Raw genomic sequence first — 20,646 nt, 5'->3', positions numbered from 1 at the left:
TATCCTTAGGCATATAGGGAGGGGAAATGGGGTAGATTTTGGGGGTCTGTTAAAAAAAAAAAAAGCAAGACACAACCACTCCCATAGCTACTAGCTCTGAGCCCCACTTCTTTCCAGAGAAGTCTATCTCGGTTCCTCTTAAATAAAACTTATTTTCTACGCTTGCCTCAGTGTTTCTCAGTGTTCCCCTTCCAGGGGAACAAGGACCAGATCCTGGCCTCTGAGACCAGTATCACCAAGAGGCGAACTGCTTGACTCTACCTCATACTCACCACCGCGATGTTCTGTCTCACCACAGCTGAGAAGCAATGGAGCCAAGTGACCATGAACTGACACCTCTGAAACTGTGAGCCAAAATCAATCCACCTTCTCTGAGTTTTTCAGGTATTTTATCACAGCACTGGAAAGCTAATACAGTCACTGTCCTGAGGCCCCACCAAGTCCCCTCAGTGGGTCTGAGCCAGATGCTCTAGCTCACAAGGTCTGCAACCTCAGGTTTGACCGCCCCTCACATCACTGACAACTTGGTGATCTAGGCCTTTGCTGATCTTGCCATTTGAAATGACACCTTTCTACACACCTTTACATATGTGTGCACAGGCTAGGTTGGATTCTGTTTACAAGCCACAACTGACTTGTCCCTCAGCAGACATCACCATTCAAGGTGATATTCCTGCTCCTGGCTTGCACCTTCTCTTACTTTCCTCTCCATCACCAGTTATTAAGTGAGTACCTACTGTGTGCCAGGTACTGTAATTGGGGCTTTACAATATATTTCTATTATCTACAAGTCGGTCTGCAAAACATGTTATTCTCAGTTCATGATATCTGTCTCGCAGAGTCATGGAAAATGAATAATTACAACTGAAGGTCTTGTAGCCAGTAAGTGGCAGGGTGTAGCCCACCCCAAACACAAGTGACAACTAGATCAGTCACTTTATAGGAAACAGTATCAATGTGCTACATGCTTATGATTTATGGCCACACCAGCAGGAAGTCAAAAGCTCCCAAACATTTAACCTAAGCACATCTGTACTGAAAAGTATAAATTATCTTCATGGGGTCATTTAATAGCAGAGTAGCCTTCTCTGATGACCAGCCTTCCATAGCTAACTCAAAGTGCTAACAGCTAGTTACAGAAGCTATTTCAAAGTATGTATTAACAAAATGCACACAAAAAAAGTTATAAAAATATTTTATTTAAGTGGTAGAGGAAAAATTATACATACTTAAAAATAATTAAAAATTCATGTAAAAAAAAACGCTAAAACCCCCCAATAATTTATACAATGATAAAATCCAAAGTGATGGGAAAACACAAAATACTTCCATCTGTTCCTGCCACCCAATAAAATTATTATAAAAATGAATTATATGGTAATTACTAGAGTTGGCTTAAAGGCACGTGACAAGATAATTCTAGTCACTTGATACAATGAACTGCTGTCCCTTAAATGCAGGAGAGTTTATTTAAAATACTGGGAATATATTAAAGAAATTACTTTTGCCAAAGAGTCAAACAGATTAACATTGCAAAATAGTTATTTTCCAATAACACAGATTTGTGAAAAATCCAGTCACAACTAGAATTGGATAATATGCAAGTGAAAAGGTGATTTATTCTGATTTCAACAACAGATCTACCAAGTTACAGCTTTTCCCAGCAGCCCACCTGTTTGGCAGGAACGAGGACACACTGCAGCCTTCCCATCATCCGCCGGCAAGGCTTCCAACAAGCTGGACATTTAACTATTCACTTCAAATTTCCATGTCCTAAATCTGAAAGAAAACCAGCATTTAGTCCCAATAAAACAACTAAGTTCATGAATTTAACATTAAAAGCGCAATTCAAATCTATATGCCTGCAACAGCCCTGGGTCTCCATGGTCAATCACAAACCACATCTGTAGGAAGTTAAAAGTTCCCCAGCATCTGGAGAACTCAAAATCAAACAGCCACTGAAGACCTGCAGGCTGCAGAGGGTGGGAGTTGGGTCAGAGGAAAGGATGCACTGTGGTGTGAGAATGACTCAGAAGCCCTGAGCTGCTTGAGGTAAGGCCTATGACTGGTCCCTCCCTCGATGAGGCACCCACTGGTCCCATGACACAGCACATCTGGGAGACACTATTTACCTCACTAGTCAAGTGGCACTGGCAATATTTTCAGACTGGCAACAAGGAGATTATTCCATTTCTTCTTTATAAAATTTCTTCAATATAAAATGGTGTGACATGTAAACTAATTTATTTTGGAAGATGCAAATACTATCTTTATGAAGTCTTTGAAAAGCAGGTGCCTTCTCTAAAAGCCATCACTTAGACCTAAATTTTACAAAAGCAAAGAAGACTCGGTCCCTTTCATCTCAGAGAACAGTGGGGAAAAACTCTGGCACACACATGACTGGAGTCACTCTCAAGTAGTCTACTACAGCAGAGTCCACTGAAAACTGTCTTGAGAGACATGTTCACAAGTTCATGATTAAAAACAAGATATTCCAGCTAGCTTACCTTCTGAAGTCATCCAAGGAGTGAGATGAACATTACAACCCCCATGAACTGGGTAAATAATAAAAATGGAGTGAAAAATGACCATACATTCCATAAAGCAATGTTGAAGCTGAAAGGGATCAAAAAATAGTTAAAAACCATAATTATCATCTATACAAACATCTTTTACCCAAGAATTGGGAGTTAAAGAGCTCAGCCTGAGGGCACTCATCCAGCCAGCAACTTTCCACACTCTTCACATCTCCACATCCACGAATGGGCCAGGGCTGGAAAGGGAAACCCTACACACGCTTACAGAGCAGCACGAGGCCTTGGAGAAGTACTCAGACCTAGAATCTAAAGGCCTCCAGTGGTAGCTGGCACAGCTCCTCAGAGACTTAACGTCCCTTAAGGCTGGTGTCTGCAAGAGACCATGAATTAAACTGGCTGTGGCCTGCTTTATGATCTCACACACTACCAAACGATCAGAGCAAAAAAGACAAAAGTACTTTCTCTTAAAAGCAGAATGAAAAAAGTAACCATTTATAAGAGGCTATCAAATCTTCATTGAGAAAAACACTATTCCTGTCACCAAAGAAAAAATGAAACATTTTCTAAGTGTAACTGAATTTATAAGAGCAAAAGCTAATAAGGTGGGCTGGGGATGTAGCTCAAGCGGTAGCGCGCTTGCCTGGCATGCGTGCGGCCCCGGGTTCGATCCTCAGCACCACATACAAACAAAGATGTTGTGTCTGCCAAAAACTAAAAAAATAAATATTAAAAAAAAAAAATTCTCTCTGTCTCTCTCTCTCTCTCTCACCTCTCTCTTTAAAAAAAAAAAGTAGTTCAAATGAAGTTTAAAAAAAAACCCTAATAAGGAAAACTATATACAAATCAACGAGTTTTTCAGAGTTACTGGTTTTATTATTAAATATTTTGATAATTATGAATTTTAAATAACCATACTCCCACTGGCCTAAAAAGTAATTTAACATTTTTTGGGATGCTCTTAGCTATAAGATAAAAAGTAAAAAAACACCCTGGAATGCCCACATAACCTAAGGGTTAATAACTGCCACACCACAAAGCCAAAGAGTCTTAAACTGCAACTGAAATCAAGCCATAGAAATAAGACTTAAACTGAATATGTACAAAGGTGTTTGACTTTTCCAAAATCAGAATTCAATTAATATATAGAGGAAAACTGAAGAACTCTAAAACACACATGAAGAGCAGTTTTCTCCCTGACTGGCAGGATTATGGAATATATTTCATTATGGTTTTCTGTAATTTCTAGATTTTTTCTTCAGGGGTCAAATATTCCTTTTTTAAACAGGGGGTGGGGGTGGGGAAACCTGCTTTTCACTAGTACCTATTAACTGATAAAGAAGGATATTCTCTGTGGAGTTGAAAATAAAAATAACTAAGTGCAACAGTAGTGACCATTAAGGAGAGGCTTTTTGACCATATTGTGGAAACCACATAATCAGGTAAAACAATTCAACGTACCTATGTGTATCACTATGGAAGAAATACAAACTGTGTGATGTCTGCTAGTAGGGAAAAAAGTTTAGTTGTTCCTCAGTTATCTGTAGAGAATTTGTTGAAGACCTCCTATACTATATTAAATCGTATAGTATTCACATACAATCAAACACAACCTCTCAAATACCTTAGATCATATCTCAGAATATCTAACATGATGTAAATGATATATACATAGTTATTATATTTTTGTTTAGGGAATAATGACAAGAAAAGAACTCTGTACATATTCAGTAGATAACACTGTTTTCCAGTTTGAAGTAGGTTGAAGATGTAGATTCGGAACCTACAGAACAGAGGGTGATTGTACATCACTTTGGAAAACAGTTTGGCACTTTTCACTAAAGTTGGAAGAATATATACCCTATGGCCCAACAATTTCACCTGTGTGTGTGTGTGTACACATATATATAACCTATGCACATGTGCCCCAAGAAAAACAGACAAGAATGCTGCTCACAGCATCCTTCATAACCACCACAAATTGGAAACAATCCCAACGCTGTCAACATGGAATAAATCAACTAGGATTTGATTATACAATAGAACATTGCACAGCAATAAAAATTAACTACTGTTATCAGTGACAGTAAGTATGAAATATATATATATATATATAATGCTGCACATATGTAGTCAAATGTAAAAAAGTACATACTATACGAATTCATTTATATAAATTTTAAAAACTTGAGTATTTAAGCCAGACATTGTAGTATACACCTGTAATCCCAGTTACTTGAGATTAAAAGAGGAAGGTTGTAAGTTCAAGGTCAGTCTCCAACTTATCAAGACCCTGTTTTAAAATTTTTTAAAAGAGCTAGAGATGTGGCTCAGTGCCTGAGCGCTTGTACAGCATGTGCAAAGCCCTGGGTTCAATCCCCTGCATCTGCAAAGGTGTGCAAAAATAAGTGATCGCCATGAAGGCCGGGAGAGCGCTCATCTGTGGCAGGAAGATGCAGTGACTGGGAGGGGCAGGAAGCAGTGGCCAGGAAGTGGGCTGGGTTCTCTTTCTTCATCTGGGTGTGGCAGACAGCAGTGCTGTTGTGTGATTAATTTGTTCAGCTGTATGTCTGTTTTTTCTACTTTTTTAATGTATTGTACCTCACAATGGATAAGATTAAAAAACAAAATGGAGAATGTGTACATAACGTCACCATTTCTGTTTGAAATAACTAGGTACATAAAGAAGGAAAGAGATGCTAAAGACAAGGGAGCCTGAAGCACAGGAATGACCAAGGGACTATTTTCTATTAAACCCTGGTTCTTCTTTTCAGTTTTGGACCACACACATCGTTATCCAATCAAAAGAAACTGTTTTTCACTTATATTCATCATTTCAAAGTTCACTTACCAAATTCCTGCTGCAATAAAACTCACAGTTGTAACAGGTATCAACGATGGATACTTGACATCATACTCTTCAATTCCACGGTACCACTCCAGGTAGACTATGCAGTAAAATGCAATCGACAAGCTGACAAGCAACAAGGTCCCACCAGAGAGAAACCAGCTGGAGGAGAAAAACAAGGCAAGGGCTGCCGACACTCAGCCAATCAGCAGGCGTCTTAACAGCTTCGCTAATAGTCTAAATGTCGGTTTCTAGAAGATCAACCAGAGAAGGGTGCAGAGAGGTCTTCCATTCCACAATCTCAGCATTTGAACATCTCAAGCCACTGGGAGATGGGGCGAGAAATGAGACACATGACTCATGGAAGGGTTAAAGAGTGAAGCTTCACACATATGCATTCATATGTATGAGGTAGAGGGATCATAATTTGAGGCCACCCTGGGCAATTTAGCAAGACCATCTCCTCAAAATAAAAAAAAGGGCTGGGGATGTAGCTTAGTGGTAGAACACCTGGGTTCAATCACCAGTACTAGGGGAAAAAAAGGCTTTCTGCAATGAATAGTTTGGGCATGGTCTGAGTGTGTCCCCAAAGGGTCATGTGCTAGAATCTTGGTCACTCTCTTAGGAGGTGGCTGAGTCATGACTGTCCAGGGATTAATGATTTTCTTGCAAAAGTAAGTTCTTGCCCTCAGGACGAGACAGGTTACCTCCAGAGCATGTTGCTCTAAAGCCTGGCACCTCTTATTGGTTCATCTCTTATACTCAATCTTTTGCAGACACCCACTTCCCCTTCAACTTCTCCAACATGCTGTGACACAGTCATGGGGTGCGATGCTACCTGGAGTCTCCAGTGCCCAGAATTGTCAGCCAAATAAACTTCTTTTCTGTATACATCATGCAGCCTCAGGTATTTTGTTATAGCCACACAAAACAGACTAAGACACCTATCTCAGAATAACTTCTATTCTCTCCCAAGGGAGTGTAGTTTTGCTTCCTGTCAATTCCACCTAAGACCTGACAGCCTGTGTGAGGCAGCCTTGACAGCCCTTCCTTCCAGTCCCTGGTCATAAGAGGAGGCCAGATTTAGAGAAAGAAATCCCTTTCTCAACCTCCCAGTTCAATCCAAACCCCCACTATGCTTTGCCTGTGTATGTGGAAGACTGGCAAGCCATGTTGACAAGGGAGAGCAGACAGCTACAGTGGTTCAAGTACAAAGGCACTGGGTAGGCTCCCACAATGGCAAGCTTCCAGGCTCCATCAAGGCCTTTCATGATGGCCCATTTCTGGGATTCAGAATCTGCACTGGCAGTCCAGTGCAGGGGTTCTGAGTACACTTTGAAATCTGCCTGTCTGGGTTTGAATCAGATCCAGCATGACGAGCGTGTGACTCAGGCCAAAACTACTATCCTCAGTGAGCTGCAGGTATACAGACCACACTTAACTCATAAAGCTGCCGAGAGTTAAAGACAGACTCCTTGCACACCTAACCCCCAGTGGTGATTATTATTATTCCCCTCTTCTTGTCTGTGAGAAAAACATTTCCATGTTCCCCTTCAGGGTCCTTGAAGACGTCTCTCCTGCTGAAGTGTACATCTCAAAGGATGATACCACCACAGTGAAGAAATCTGATCCGACTATATAACGAAGCAGAGCTACACATACAGCACATAAATAACTATCACTTTATCTGTGTACTGAAACTTCACAGGGTAGAGGTACAATCAGAGAAAATATCTTGAAAAGTCTCCACATGGGGCAACGACACAAGAAGGGCTAGGGAGCTCCAGGCTTGGTGGTCATCTCCTTGCTTCCTCAGAGTCCTTTATCTGTTTCACAGCCACTCCTCGAGTGGCTGCTCTCTCCAGATATGGCTAAAAAAATAAGGAGATTTTTAAAACTTCCTAAACAAAATCTAATACTGCAAGCCAGTGGTCCTAATTCTGGGCTGTACATCAGTTACCTCTGCATTCTAAAAGAAGTGGTCTTGTCCCCAGTTTCCAAAATTCTGGGTCTGAGTAAAGTCCAGAATATCTGGGATTTTAGTTTTAGTCAGGTTTTCTTCTAACTCCACAGCTGATTTTGACAAACATAAGCATGGTTTAAAAAAAAAAAACAATTTCCAAAGCATTGTGATAATTTGTTTGGTTTGATATCCCATCTCTCTCAAGTTTAAACATACAATCTTCCAGCCCTATGCAAACCCAAAGAATTCTAATGCCTCGATCTGAACTAAGGCTGGAGCAGGGGGAAAAGAGGTCAGCTCAGGTGTCAAGGAACCCGCCACTGAGGAAAAGCAGAACTCCACTGTACTGCCCCAGGTTCGCCTTTCATTCCATGGCTGCTTGACCCCACCCAAATCCCTACCAAGACCCAATGCTATGCAAAATCCTCAGCCTCCAGGTGTGCATTTATGTTTCTTTCCCCTAAGATGATGGGAACCTGAAGTCTGATGGTAAGGTGAGGACAGGTGGATGACCTCAACTTCCCTCCATCCCCCACAGCCCTGATGCCCACATCCATGTCCTGGCTCTGCCACATAATAGCTGTGGTCCAGGGTACTCTACTAATGGCTGCAGTTGCACCCAAATATTTTATGGGTATTGTCATTTCTCACCCTGCCGTTTCCTTTTTTTTTTTTAAAAAAAAATTGGTTTTCCAGTTGTCATTTTATTTATTTACTTTTATGTGGTGCTGAGGATTAAACCCAGGGCCTCACACATGCTAGGCACGCACTCTACCACTAAGTCACATCCCAGCTCATCACCCTGCCATCTCTTTAGAGAACTGAGAACACCTAATCTAAGAATGCAAACAAAGAAGTTCTCCCACGTCTCCTCAATCCTCAAAAAGTCTGCCTCCTGAGGTCAGGCCAGCTAGGCCCCTCCTAGGCATCCTGTGTATCCTGTGCACACTTACACAACACGCACACAGGCCTGTTCATCTGTCCACTGCTGCCTGGAATGGGTGGCTGGAGGGCCAGAAGTATAGTTCATCACTGGCACCCACACCCAAATGCACCTCTGGCTTCTCTCAAGTGTCTGCTGAGTGAAGGAGCAGCTGCCACTGGTGGCGTTTGAAGTACCCATCCCTATATTCCCAGCCTAAGTTGTAAACCAACCGAGAGGAAGGACTCAAGTTGATGAAGATCAAAATGTCATCTTTACTACTGATGAAGCTGCAGGAAGGACACTTTGGTAAGCTGTGACAAAGCCTTTCCTGATAATGAAACAGTGACAGACAGTCTTAGCCACAGTGGAAACTTAGGAACCTCTTCCTGCACTGCTGCCTCCATAAAACCATAGCCCAGAAAAGAAGACCAAAGCCTGTGCTTCTGGAGCAGCCAACTCCCAAAAGGAGGAAAGTGCTTTACTACATTCATCCACTCTTTATTTCAAACCCAAATGGGCAAGTCACACACTGCACAGGAAGTTGAATTCATACATTTAATAAGCTCCTAGTCTCTGTTGAGCATCATGTTGGAAGTGCTAATGATACAAAGGAATGAAAGGGCAGGAAGATGGTAGTGTTTAGGGAAAGTTCCTACTCATGGAAATATGGAGAGAGAGGAGCAAGGTCTCGCCTTCTAAGAATTTTATGAGTCCCCTGTGCCTACCTCCCCCTCACTACTTGCTCCCTCTCTCCCTTCCTCCTCCTCCAGCAGTCACTGGTCCTCTTAAGGAGACCGCGTCCTACCATGACTGCTTCTTTCCAGCCCTTTAGTACTTCCAAATAATTGATCTTCACCTCCTGAGCAAGCCAGCCCTCCAATGCCAGCTCTGATGCTCAGTGGTACCACTCCCCTGCCTGTCATCTGGGGGCCTCCACATCATTCGCCAGTGTTCAGAAGGACCCCGGGACGTGATTTCACAACCTTCCACTCCATGTCAATTCCTGATATTACACTAAGGGATCTAGTTCCTGGCCTGGCCACAAAACTCCTGACTTCTCCCACTGGTGACCTCTGCCATAGCTCTAACCCCGTCACACCTTCCACTTAACTACTCCCTGACACACCCTGAGATGGGTTTCCGCTCGTTCCTTCCAGTTCTCCTGCACTTTGCACTCACAAAGACAGTCAGACCTTCTTTCTACCTCCTTTCTTCTCCAAATGGGTTTAAAGCCTTAAATTCACACTACCTTCCTCATCCTACAACACATCAGAGCTAAGAAGGCACACTGAAGTCATTTCCAGTTTTCATCCACTCTGCTGTGCGTGCATCTCCGGAGCAACTACCCTCTTATTTTGTTTTTTCTTTTTCTTTTTTTTAATATTTATTTTTTAGTTGGACACAATATCTTTATTTATTTATTTTTATGTGGTGCTGAGGATGGGACCCAGGGCTTCACATGTGCTAGGTGAGTTCTCTACCACTGAGCCACAATCCCAGCCCCCTTATTTTGTTTTTTCTTTTCAGTTTTTTCCCTGACATAAAACCAACAAATTTAAAATTTGGGGGCAGGGGGCTGAGGGGTACTGAATTGAACTCATAGGCACTCTATCACTGAGCTACATCCTCAGCCCTTTTTTTTTTTTTTTTTTTTTTTACTTTGAGACAGCATCTCACTAAGTTGCCAAGGCTGGTCTTGAACCTGCAATCCTCATGTCTCAACCTCCTGACTAGCTGGGATTTAAAGTGCAACTGACCCAGCTGACAAATTTAAATTATATATATTCAAAGTATACAACACAATTTAATGTGTGTATGTGTATGAAATGATTACTACAATCAAGTTAGTTGACACACCATCACCTCACAGTTACCAGGGTGTATATGCATGTGCTAGAGATACTTAAGATCTACTCTCTCAGCAAATTTCAATTATAAAACACACTATGATTAACCACGGTCACTATGCTGTGCTAAATCCCCTGACTTAACCTGTTCACTTTATAACAGAAAATTTGTACCCTTTGACCAACATCTCTTATTCTTCTTTGTATCATTAGCACTTCCAACATGATGCTCAACAGAGACTAGGAGCTTATTAAATGTATGAATTCAACTGCCAAAATGAAACAGGAAAATTTAGAAAAGACTGTTGTTATGGTTTAGATATGAGGTATCCCCCAATGACACAATGCAAGAATTTTCAGGGGTGAAATGATCATAGATTATGAGAGCTGGAACCTAATCAGTAGATTAACTCACTAATGTGGCTTAACTGGGAAGTAACTGTAGGAAGGTAGAGAGTGGCTGGAGGGTCACTGGGGTTTATATTTTGTCTATGGTGAGCTGAACTCAGTCTCTACTTCCTGGCTGCCCTGAGCTGACAGCGTTCCTCTGCCACAACCTTCCACCATGATGTTCTGCCTCACCTCAGCCCAGAGCTAAGGAGTCAGTCAACCATGGACTAAACCTTTGAAACCATAAGCCAAAAAAAACTTTTTTCCTTCTTTAAGTTGTTCTTCCCAGGTCTTTTAGTCACAGAGATAAAAAGCTGACTAAGACAGATGTTTAACTTGTGAATGATAAAAAGTTTTCTTACCTACTAGTGTGAAAGTTTTCTTTAAGGGTTTTAAAGAAATCAACATAATAGGTCACAACAATGGATGCCAAAATCCAGAATCCAGAATGAATATTAAGTCTTGGAAGAGGTTTCTCCTTTTTCTCAACAGTTGTAGAAGATCCTGCAAATAAGGGAGATTCCAATTTAAGTCACTATAGTTTTTTTTTTTTTTTTTTGAGTTGCAGTTGGACACAATATCTTTATTTATTTTTATGTGGTGCTGAGGATTGAACCCAGCGCTTCACACATGCTAGGCGAGCACTCTACCACTGAGCCACAGCTCCACCCCATAAGTACTATAGTTTTTATGAGGAAAAAGGTGACTATTGTAAACCAAATAAATCATTTCCTAGAGCCTTCTAATAACCATAATCAGTCCAATTACAGCACTGAATCCTTCTGTAAAATCAAGATATATTTGTGTTTGCAAAAATAATTAATAAGTCACTATGTGTTCAAAATAGCCAGTTATTTTGTATAAATGAATTTTAAAATCAAATTAACACTCTCATTAACACTCTCTCAGATGTAACAATGCCATCCAGAAGCATAGGAATTTTAACACTGTGTTCCCATTTCCTCTAGAAAAGTATCAGCCCCATTAATTAGGAAAAATGCCAAATGTAAATATCACGTACAAAATGGACTTCTGATTTTTCAAGACAATTGTTTATAACGAAAAGTGTTGCATTTTAAACCACCACCACCTTTTGAGGCAGCTCAACCATGAAAAAGATTACACCAGAGCTCTAGTCCCAGCACATCACTGTCCCAACAGGTGAAAGACAAGCGACTTCTCCCATCTTGGAACCAAACCCAAGGGTGACTCTAACACCAAGCTTTGTGACATGAAGTTCTCGTGAGGCCGCTGTGGGTGAGGCTGCGGGCAGTCCTGGGCAGGGGGACTGGTCATGAATACAGACCCTCAAAACTTTTAAGTCATGCCTGGGCACGATGGGGGTCTGCGCTCGTTTCCAGAAGCTAACGAGCGGGCAGCTCTACAATCCAGAGGATGACCAGGTCCACACGACCTCGGCCTCCCACCCTCACCCCCGGCCTGGCCACACCACCACCACGCACTCCTCCTACTGCACTCCTCCGCGTCCTCACAGGCGCCACAGGTGGCCCGTTTTGTACCAACTGGTGGCACACCGGCGCTTCCCCTGGCATGTCATCCACCGGGTACCGATGCTACGGCCACGGGCCACCGAGGACATTCCCTCCGCCGCCTGCGACGAGCAGCCACGAGGGGAACCGCTAGCACACGCGGCCCTGTGTACCGGACCAGGACGACTCCCTGGTGAATTCCTAAGACTAAGACGGAACCTGAGGGTGATTTTAATTTTAACGGTATTTCCGGAAAGGGTTCTAGGGCAGCCTGCCGCGCAGTTAGGGGAGGACGCCCGGGGACCACCGGACGCCGCGGAGCGTCCACGACTCTAACTCCGCGAGCACGAGTGAGGTGGGGCGCGGAGCTCACCCCCCGCCGCGTCGCCTTCGCAGTCCAGCCGGGTCTCGGCGTCCCGCGGTACCAGGTAACGCCGCCGCAGCTGCTCGCGGACCTGCGCGACGTCCATGTTGGCGCCCGAACGCGGCGGAAGTGGCGTCAAGCACTTCCGGCGCTCACGCCTGTGGCGAGGTTTCCCGAAGTCGGGCGTGGAGGCTGTGCTGTTGCAGTTTTCGCTGGTTGGAGGCTAAGGTGAAGTTGGCATTCTCGCGTCTGCGCCCAAATCCGCCGGCGTGGTTTGAATTTTAAATCAGTACTGCTCTTTTCTGGTGTCTAAACGACTAGTTTCCCGGGGTTGCGTGGATCAACGGAAACCCCATAGGATCAACCTTACCGCTGCCGCGGGTACGCGAGGCAGGTGTGGCACCCTCCCTGACCCGCCAGTACCCAGACTCTCAATGTCCCCCCCACCGCGCCCCCAACACACACACACACTCTCTCTCTCTCCCCCTCTCCCCCCCCCTTTCCTCTCCTCCTCTCCAGGAATCTCCCTGAGAGGGTTGAGGGCAGCCCCAGGAGAAGGAAAGGACCCTGGACTGCACGCTGAGGAGTCAGGAAGCGGCTGTCCCCCGCCAGGGGCCTGCTAAACCAGGGTGCAGACTGAACCGTTCAGCCCCAGGACAAAGTTGTTCTAACGAAGAACAACTCCTCAAAGTTGTTTTTCAGAAGTCATGTTCCTCAGGCTACCCTAAGGAGTATGGGTCAGTGACCAAGAGGCTAGCTTTACTTCGTTTCAATATTAGAATCTCCACCCGGAAGAACTAAAGCCTCATTTGCATAACATGGAAAGTGCTGCTAGATGCCTGCCCAGGATCTTCCTGCAGGTGCAGGCCAGGGTGCCTCTGCCCCTCCTGCGCTCGCATTCCCTGCCCAAACAAACTGCACCCGGCTGGCCTGGCCTCTGGGCGATTCCCCACGGTCTCCTTATTTGCTGCAAATAAGTTTTCCTCTGTGTGACGGCCATGTTTGGTGTTCTGTTCCAATTTGATTCCCACTAAGAGGTGGACCCATTGAATCTGGTGACATTCTGACCAGTTCAATGACCTTGGGCAAGCAGTGAGCATCTCTACCTGTTTCCTCTTCTGCTCCATGGGGATTACACTTGCCTGTGGAATCATTGTGGGGTTTGGAGCACCAGTCTTTGGTGCCTCTTAGCTCCCTTCTTCCTGCTTGAGAAAAAATTTTTCCATCCTTACTGTGGAATTAAATAATTTTTCCCAGAAAACTGCCCTTTCCCACCACTCAACACCCATAAACCATGTTGTTAGTTCACAACTTTTTCTTAACCAATAATCCTGTTCATTATTCTCCCACCCTTTTCCTCTGAGTTGTATGCTGAGAATTTTTATGCTTAACCATTCAAACTTTTACTGAGCACCTGCCTGCAAAGTAAAATTTGAATTAGTGGGCATTCTTTAATATCTTCTGTATGTTGTATTTCTAAAAAGAAAAGAAGTTTCTATCAATTTATTTTTGTTATTTCTTCAGTCTTTCCTTACTCTTTGGAGCAAGGATTTAATAGCTCGGAAGATCATACAGCTTTTCTAAACAATACCTTTTTTTTTCCTGTTTTTTTTTTTTTCCTCTCTTTAAATTCCAAACTCCTAAAGAACTAGATTCATCTCTTCTTCGCCTTTCCTTCTTTCTTTCTCTTGTTCAAGGTTAGAAGTCTTGTTAACAGGAAATAAATTCTTTCCATCAAATACAGCCTTCAGTTGATTGTCTCCTCAAAAAAAAAAAAAAAAAAAAAAAAGGTCAGCGCTGGGTCTCACTTGTAATCAAGTAGTCCCAGGAGCATCTCAGCAATTCCAGGGTTTCCATACATAATATGCTCGGGTCAGATTAGGTTTCCTGTTTGGTGGTTTCAGGGCCTTTCTATTTGGATCTGAAATCCTTCCTGTGTTTCCCCACCTGATATTTTAAATGGCATTATTTGCACACCATATTCATGGTACTTAAAAGCCGATTGGAAAAAATCCAATTGTTAATGCCCACATCTTCTTTGTTGGGGTCCATTAAGTCAGTTCTTCAGTGTATGTATTGTGGCACCTTAATTATAGCCATGTGATATCAGATTGCTACCAATGAAGAAATTTTCATTTTTTAATGTGGATTATTTGTGGGGGAAAATGAATTTGTGAACTTTGCTGACCTTGCCTTAGCAACATGGGTAAATCCAAGGTGTTTATAGACCATTGAATCCTCTCTTTATCCCCATGGGTTCTTGGGCAGCTTATTTCATTGTTCTAAGCATTCGTTTCCTCATCTGTGAAGTGGCAGATACCAGCATGAGATTGTTCTGTGCCTGGTGTGGAGTGTGCCTCCATTCACAGCTCTTTCACTTGCTTTCCAGGCCTCCAAGATCTGGAACCCACTTGTTTCCTAATAGGTATTCCCTTGTCCCTGGACTCAAGCTGCTCTGTTCATGCACTCATCCAGAAATTATCAAGCCTTATTGTCATTTTCCTTTGGTAGGAAAATATCCTACTGTCCTATTGTCCTCTCCCAGTTGACTGTGTTAAGATGCCCCCAGTGCCTTGCAAACACTGGCACATCAGAGGAACTGCACTCCCTGCTTCCCCCTTGGCCCTCCATGAAGGCTAGCTAGTGTTTATTATGGATATGCATGTGTCCACCCAATATTCCTTCCCCCGAGAAGCCACTTTTCCTCCTCTATGCTCAGTTCTCTGTCTTATAGGAGGGCACATAACCCAAACCTGAACTCTCATTCCCTGAGACTTTGGCTGGTTACCAATACAACCTTCTCTGCTGCTTTGGTCTGGTGGACCATGAGGGCCACTCTGGACACAGGTGGGGAGCCCACCTATGCAGGGAGCTCTGAGAAGCCAGTGACAGGGTCTTGGTGACACTGTTCCCACTCCTGCATCACACTCAGCCCTACTCAGCCAGGTAAGAGCATGAGCTCTGTGTCCCTTGCTGGGCTGCATGTTCCTGGTCCTGTCGTTACTGTCTGTTCCAGACCTGTGCTCTCTTTCGCCTTAGCTTCCTCACCAGCATCATGGGGCTTGGAACATACCTTCCTCAGAGGATTGGGTAAAGGTTAAAAGCAGTACATACAAAGTGCTTAGGCCAATGCCAGCCCTGGAAAACTCTCAGGAAATATCTGCTGAAAGTTCATAGATTTTTATAACATCCCTCCTCCTCCCAAACAAATGTTAAGTTATTTTCTGTTACTTGCCACCCTGAGACCAAATTAATACAGCCCTGTTCTTTCGTGGTGCTGCATAGCTGCCACAGTGATCCCCAGCTGGATTGCAAGCAACCCCAGGAATGAGTTCAGACATGAAAAGCTCAGAAAAATGTGGCATGAAAAGTGCTCAGTAAATGCTAATGTATATCACTTGGTATACTGTCCTTCACACCAGAGATAGACAGTTTTAAAAAACTCAATTGCATAAAAATGAAATGAAACAGGTGACTCTCTTTGTGCATAGCTTAAATTATTTATCGAATAAAAAGCTACAGATTTGGAATTACAAGTTCAAAGATGTGAACTTTATAAAGGTTTTTGATCAGTATTTTCAGACAAGCTCCAGAAACGGTATACTTCATATTCCTACCAGCAGGGGACAGAAGAAGCCATCTTTGGCATTCGTACCAAAAATAGACTGTTAGGCAGAAATCTGATTTTAATGTTTTGTTGTTACTGTTAACAGAATTTTCACATATTGGCTACATATATTTTTCCTTTTGGGATTTTTCATCTTTCCTTAGTTTTAAAGATCAGGGATGTTTTTGAATATCAGAAAAATGCAACTATATATTTTTTCAGCTTGTTGTTTTAATCTGATCATCTTCTTATTTAAGTTTTGTTTTGCTCTTCACTTCTGAAGAGGGTTTGAATGGCTTACTGATTCAGTAGGAATGAGGTAGAAAAGCGTGGTGTCCTAAGACTACTTAGAAAGCATTAGTAGACAGCAGTTCACCTTAATCTCTGGCTTTACTTTTGGGGATTTTACTTACCTATGGTCAATCATCCAAAAATATTAATGGAAAATTATAAAAATAAAAAATTCAGAAATTGTACATTGTAGCATCATCTAGAATCACCTTCCTCTTTCCCAAAATATGAATCATCCCTTTGCGCAGCGTATCCACACTGTATGCACTACCCACTCTGTGGCTGGAGAGAGAGCAGCCACAGCCACATAACTTTGGTTATAATATATTGTTATAATTGTTCCATTGTTAGCTATTGATAATCCCTTACTGTGCATAATTTACAAACTAAACTATCATAGGTATGTATGCACAGTAAAAACTTAGTGTGTGTGTGTATATATATATATATATATATATATATATATATATATATATATTGCAGTTCCTGAAGGTCTTGGAGCATATCCTTGGCAGATAAGGGGAGACTGCCATAGGTCACTTAGGACATGTACTGCATAGCAGGTATCACTTGAACCCTCTTCAAGTGAACCTAGTTATTCCCAGCACATTTATTATCAGTTAGCTGTACTGGGAGAGGTTATTTGTACCACAACTGAAACCAACTTTGACCAGTATAAGCAAAATAACAACAATAATAGTGACAACCATATTATCATTGCTATGATAATTATGTTATAATAATGATAATTATCATTATAATTATAAAATACATGTACAATTTGTTTCAAAAGGAAAATTTGTTAGGGTCCCTCTGAAGTATTCATAAGATGGAAAGAAAGATAGGATTTCAGTCAGGCCTGAGCAAGAGCAACAGTCGGGCCTGCGCAGGAACAGACTGGATCACCTTGAGAGCATTGAGCGTCTGTCACAGATGGCGGCCCGTTCTCCCTTGGCCTGCTCATCTCGGGACCTGCCAGTCCTAGTTCTGGCCTGGGGTCTTTCTGGGAGCACTCTATCTAAGCTGTGAGGTGCAGAGAGTTCTCACAGAAGGGAAGGCAGCGTGAGCCTGACAGACATCTAGAGCATCTGCAGAGAACGGCCCACATGGAGCCCTGAGGGGGCTGGTGTGCTGTCTCTGGAGTCAGATGTTGGGATGAGAATGGGTGGCTCTTCTGGCTGCCGGCATGTCAGGAAGACAGCAGGGGCTGTCTCAACTGAAAGATGGGCTGGGGAAAGGACCACTCCTGAGGCCAGAGAGGAAAGGGGGAGGTAGGTAGGAGGGAACTGGCCTAAGCTTGGAGGCCAGGTGGGCCAGAACCCTTGACTATTTAAGTGTCCCCAAGCATTCCTGAGATTGGCTGTGTGGTCAATCTGGGAGCCACATTTGGGTCTACTGAGTTCTGTGGGAGGACAATTTCTTTTGCTAAATTGCTACTGTTAGAGTTATGAGCTGCTCTGGGGCTGGCAAACTTGAAGGAGATTGGGGGTGTGCCCAGGCTGTCTGCCTTCCCCAGATGCCCAGAGTCCCGGCTGTTAATGCTAGTTTTGTCACTGGCATGACGTAATTATTCAGTGCCTAGAGCTTGGCTTGTCAATGGTGTACATGGGATAAAAAAAAAAAAAAATCTCATTTTTTTCCCCTTTAGATAAAACCCAATTTTTTGTGGGATTGAACCCAGGGGTATTTTACCACTGAGACACATCCTTGGCCCCTTTCATTTTTTATTCAGAGACAGTCTTGCTAAGTTGCTGAGGCTGGCCTTGAACTTATAATCCTCCTGTCTCAGCCTCCCAAGTTGCTGGGGTTATAGGATTGAGCCACCCCACCTGGCTATATATAACCCCATTTTTTTTTTTTTTTTTAAAGAGAGAGAGAATTTTTTTAATGTTTATTTTTTAGTTTTCGACGGACACAACATCTTTGTATGTGGTGCTGAGGATCGAACCCAGGCCGCACACATGCCAGGCGAGCGCGCTACCGCTTGAGCCACATCCCCAGCCCAATAACCCCATATTTTTGAAGGTGCAAAAATAAAAACAAAATGCGTCAGAGCTGTAGTCCAGTGTTAGGGAGCATGCTTAGCACATATGTACAAGGCCCTGGGTTCAATCCCCAACACACACACACACAGGAAGCAAGTGGGGAGCTTTCTGATCAATAAGACCCATTATAGAAACCACCTGGAAATCCCTGGCCAGGAATTTTTTTTTTTAAGCAGTATCTTTTAAATTAGAATTTAAGTCATCCATACTAAGAAAGGCAAGCGGGAACAAGGAAGGGAGTTCTGACCTAAGGAAAATTCTGGCCAGGACAAAAATTGTAAGATACCAAAGAGACACCTGAGTTCAAACCAGTTTTGATTCTGCTACTTACTGTGTGACCTGGGCAGGTCTCTTGAGCTCTCCGCAGCTCCTCACAAAATGGGTCCCATTACATACCCCTTAGGAAAAGCTTAGCACCCTGCGGCATGCAGGAGGCGCTCCAGGGCAGGCAGTGACTATTTTCTACTAAGGTGGAATCTGGGCCAGGGGGAGAAGCAGACTAAGAGAGTGCAAGGTCGAAGCCATGTCCCCAGCAGCAGATGGCAGCAAGGTGACCTCAAAGGCCTGAGGCTAGCAACAGAGCCAGAAAGAGGAGGTCAGAAAACGGTGGAGGGAGAATGATGAAAACCATGGCCCCCGCTTACCACGCACCTTGCAGGTTCAATTCCCATTTTATACATAAGGAAGCAGAGGCACAAGCTTTTTGTTATGGGATCTCAGTGATGAAATTGCCTCTTCGGTGGTCTAGTTGGAATTACTGAGTAAACACAGAGCTTGTGAATTTAAAGGTTTTTGCACCACAGTCTCCCAGCTGGTAAAGTGGGGGAGCTGGGATTTGAGCCCAGCTCCTAGCCACCATGCTAGCTGCCTCTCCTGACTCCACGGATCACAGGACAAGGGGTACTGGGAAGTCAGAGAGCTGGGGCCATCCTGCTGGATGCCGGCTCCATGGTGCTGGGCTACCTCCATTTGATTAGAAGCCACAAAGGGAATATACCTTTCCTCCAGTGTTCCCTAGAGATTGTTCCAGGACCCTTCCCCTGTACCCAACTCAGAAGCTTGAGTTGCTGGTATAAAATGGCATAGTATTTGCATACACATCCTCCCCTCCCATGTGCTATGGTCATCTTTCAATTATTCCTAACAACTAACACAATGTCAGTGCTGTGTGCCCCACTTCCATGTTGTATAGGGCACCATGACAAGAGAAGTGTGTATGTATCTGAACATTGTACATTTTTTTGTAATAGTCTTGATCCCTACTCGGCCTGATCTCCTGGCAAGGAAGCTGCAGTAGGCAGAGAGCTGTTTTTAACGACCTGTGGCCCTTCTCACTAGACCCACGGCAGAGGCTGCACATCACTCCCAGCGTTTCTTTCCTATGAGTCAGGTTAGGGCTTCAAAATCCTGAAGAGCACTAGAAAATCAGTACCAACTGACCCGCATTGACAGGTTCTTGCTGGCAGTGGGCTTGGGATGGCAGAGAGCAAAACGGAAGTGCAGTGTTGGGTCTCAGCAGGTTCACTCTCGTGCTGTTGAGAGTCTGTGCGCTTTCCCTTAGGAGACTCAGCACCTTGCCATCAAGGCATATTGGGAATTGTGAGAGTGAGCGCGTGCGCGCGCGCGCACACACACACACACACGTTGAAGATTCCTAAGGAATCCATGTCAACCTTAGAAAAATCCAAGTGGTACAGATTGGCACTGAGGGCGAGTTCCCCTGCCACACATGGGTCAATTGGACTGTGTACCCCACTTTGGGCATCACCCCAATTTTACTGTCCTAGCCCAAGGATACTGCTGGCCTTCAAATTAAAGGAAAACAAAACAAGGGGGAGAAAACACCAGTCTGTCAAGATGGGCAGTAGTGAGCAGAGTGACTGTGAGGCAAGGACGACAGTCCCCTGAACCCCAGCACCAGCACCACGGTGCAAATGGATGGAGGCGGAGGCCCTGGACAGAGGCAGATCGAGGCTTGGGGACCAACATGGTGCCCAGCACAGAGAGCTCTCAAGGTACAGTGACTGCTATCACTGCCTTTTTTTAAAAATTTTTTTTAAATCTTTCTTTTTAGACCACTGCCCCACAATTATCTAACTCAAACAGCAGCATGCCAAGTGCTTTTGTGAAATATGGATACATCCAGCAGAAACACCAGCAAGTGCTCTGCAAGCCTGCTCCGCCTCTCCTAGCATCTTGAACAGATGAGGAGAGGAGCAGCATGTGCTGAGAGGCTTAGGAAATTTTATGCAGGTACACCTTAAGATTGAGAAACTTTTATGAGCATATTATCTTCTGAAACCTGCAAGAGAGACTGACGATTCACACTGAGCTGTATAAAA

The 20,646-nt window shown here is 43.7% G+C and overlaps 1 protein-coding gene across 2 annotated transcripts; it reads right to left on the bottom strand.

Moving 5' to 3' along the window:
• Positions 1-1,183: 1,183 nt before the first annotated feature.
• Tmem128 (transmembrane protein 128) lies at positions 1,184-12,479 on the bottom strand. 2 transcript variants are annotated; one of them, XM_076864204.2, is made up of 5 exons: positions 12,371-12,479; positions 10,870-11,011; positions 5,386-5,544; positions 2,508-2,616; positions 1,184-1,779 (listed from the first exon to the last, which is right to left on the bottom strand). In XM_076864204.2, exons 1-4 carry the CDS (start codon positions 12,465-12,467, stop codon positions 2,517-2,519), a joined length of 498 nt encoding a protein of 165 aa, XP_076720319.1. In that variant the 5' UTR covers positions 12,468-12,479; the 3' UTR covers positions 1,184-1,779; positions 2,508-2,516. The 2 variants fall into 2 exon arrangements, with proteins under 2 accessions (XP_076720319.1, XP_076720320.1); XM_076864205.2 differs by having other exon boundaries at positions 2,508-2,555.
• Positions 12,480-20,646: the final 8,167 nt, after the last annotated feature.

This window comes from Callospermophilus lateralis, chromosome 8, assembly GCF_048772815.1.
Source record: "Callospermophilus lateralis isolate mCalLat2 chromosome 8, mCalLat2.hap1, whole genome shotgun sequence".
In the NCBI taxonomy this organism is placed as follows: Eukaryota; Metazoa; Chordata; class Mammalia; order Rodentia; family Sciuridae; genus Callospermophilus; species Callospermophilus lateralis.
The sequence above is the reverse complement of the archived record's forward strand: the minus strand, read 5'-3'. Positions and strand labels throughout refer to the sequence as shown.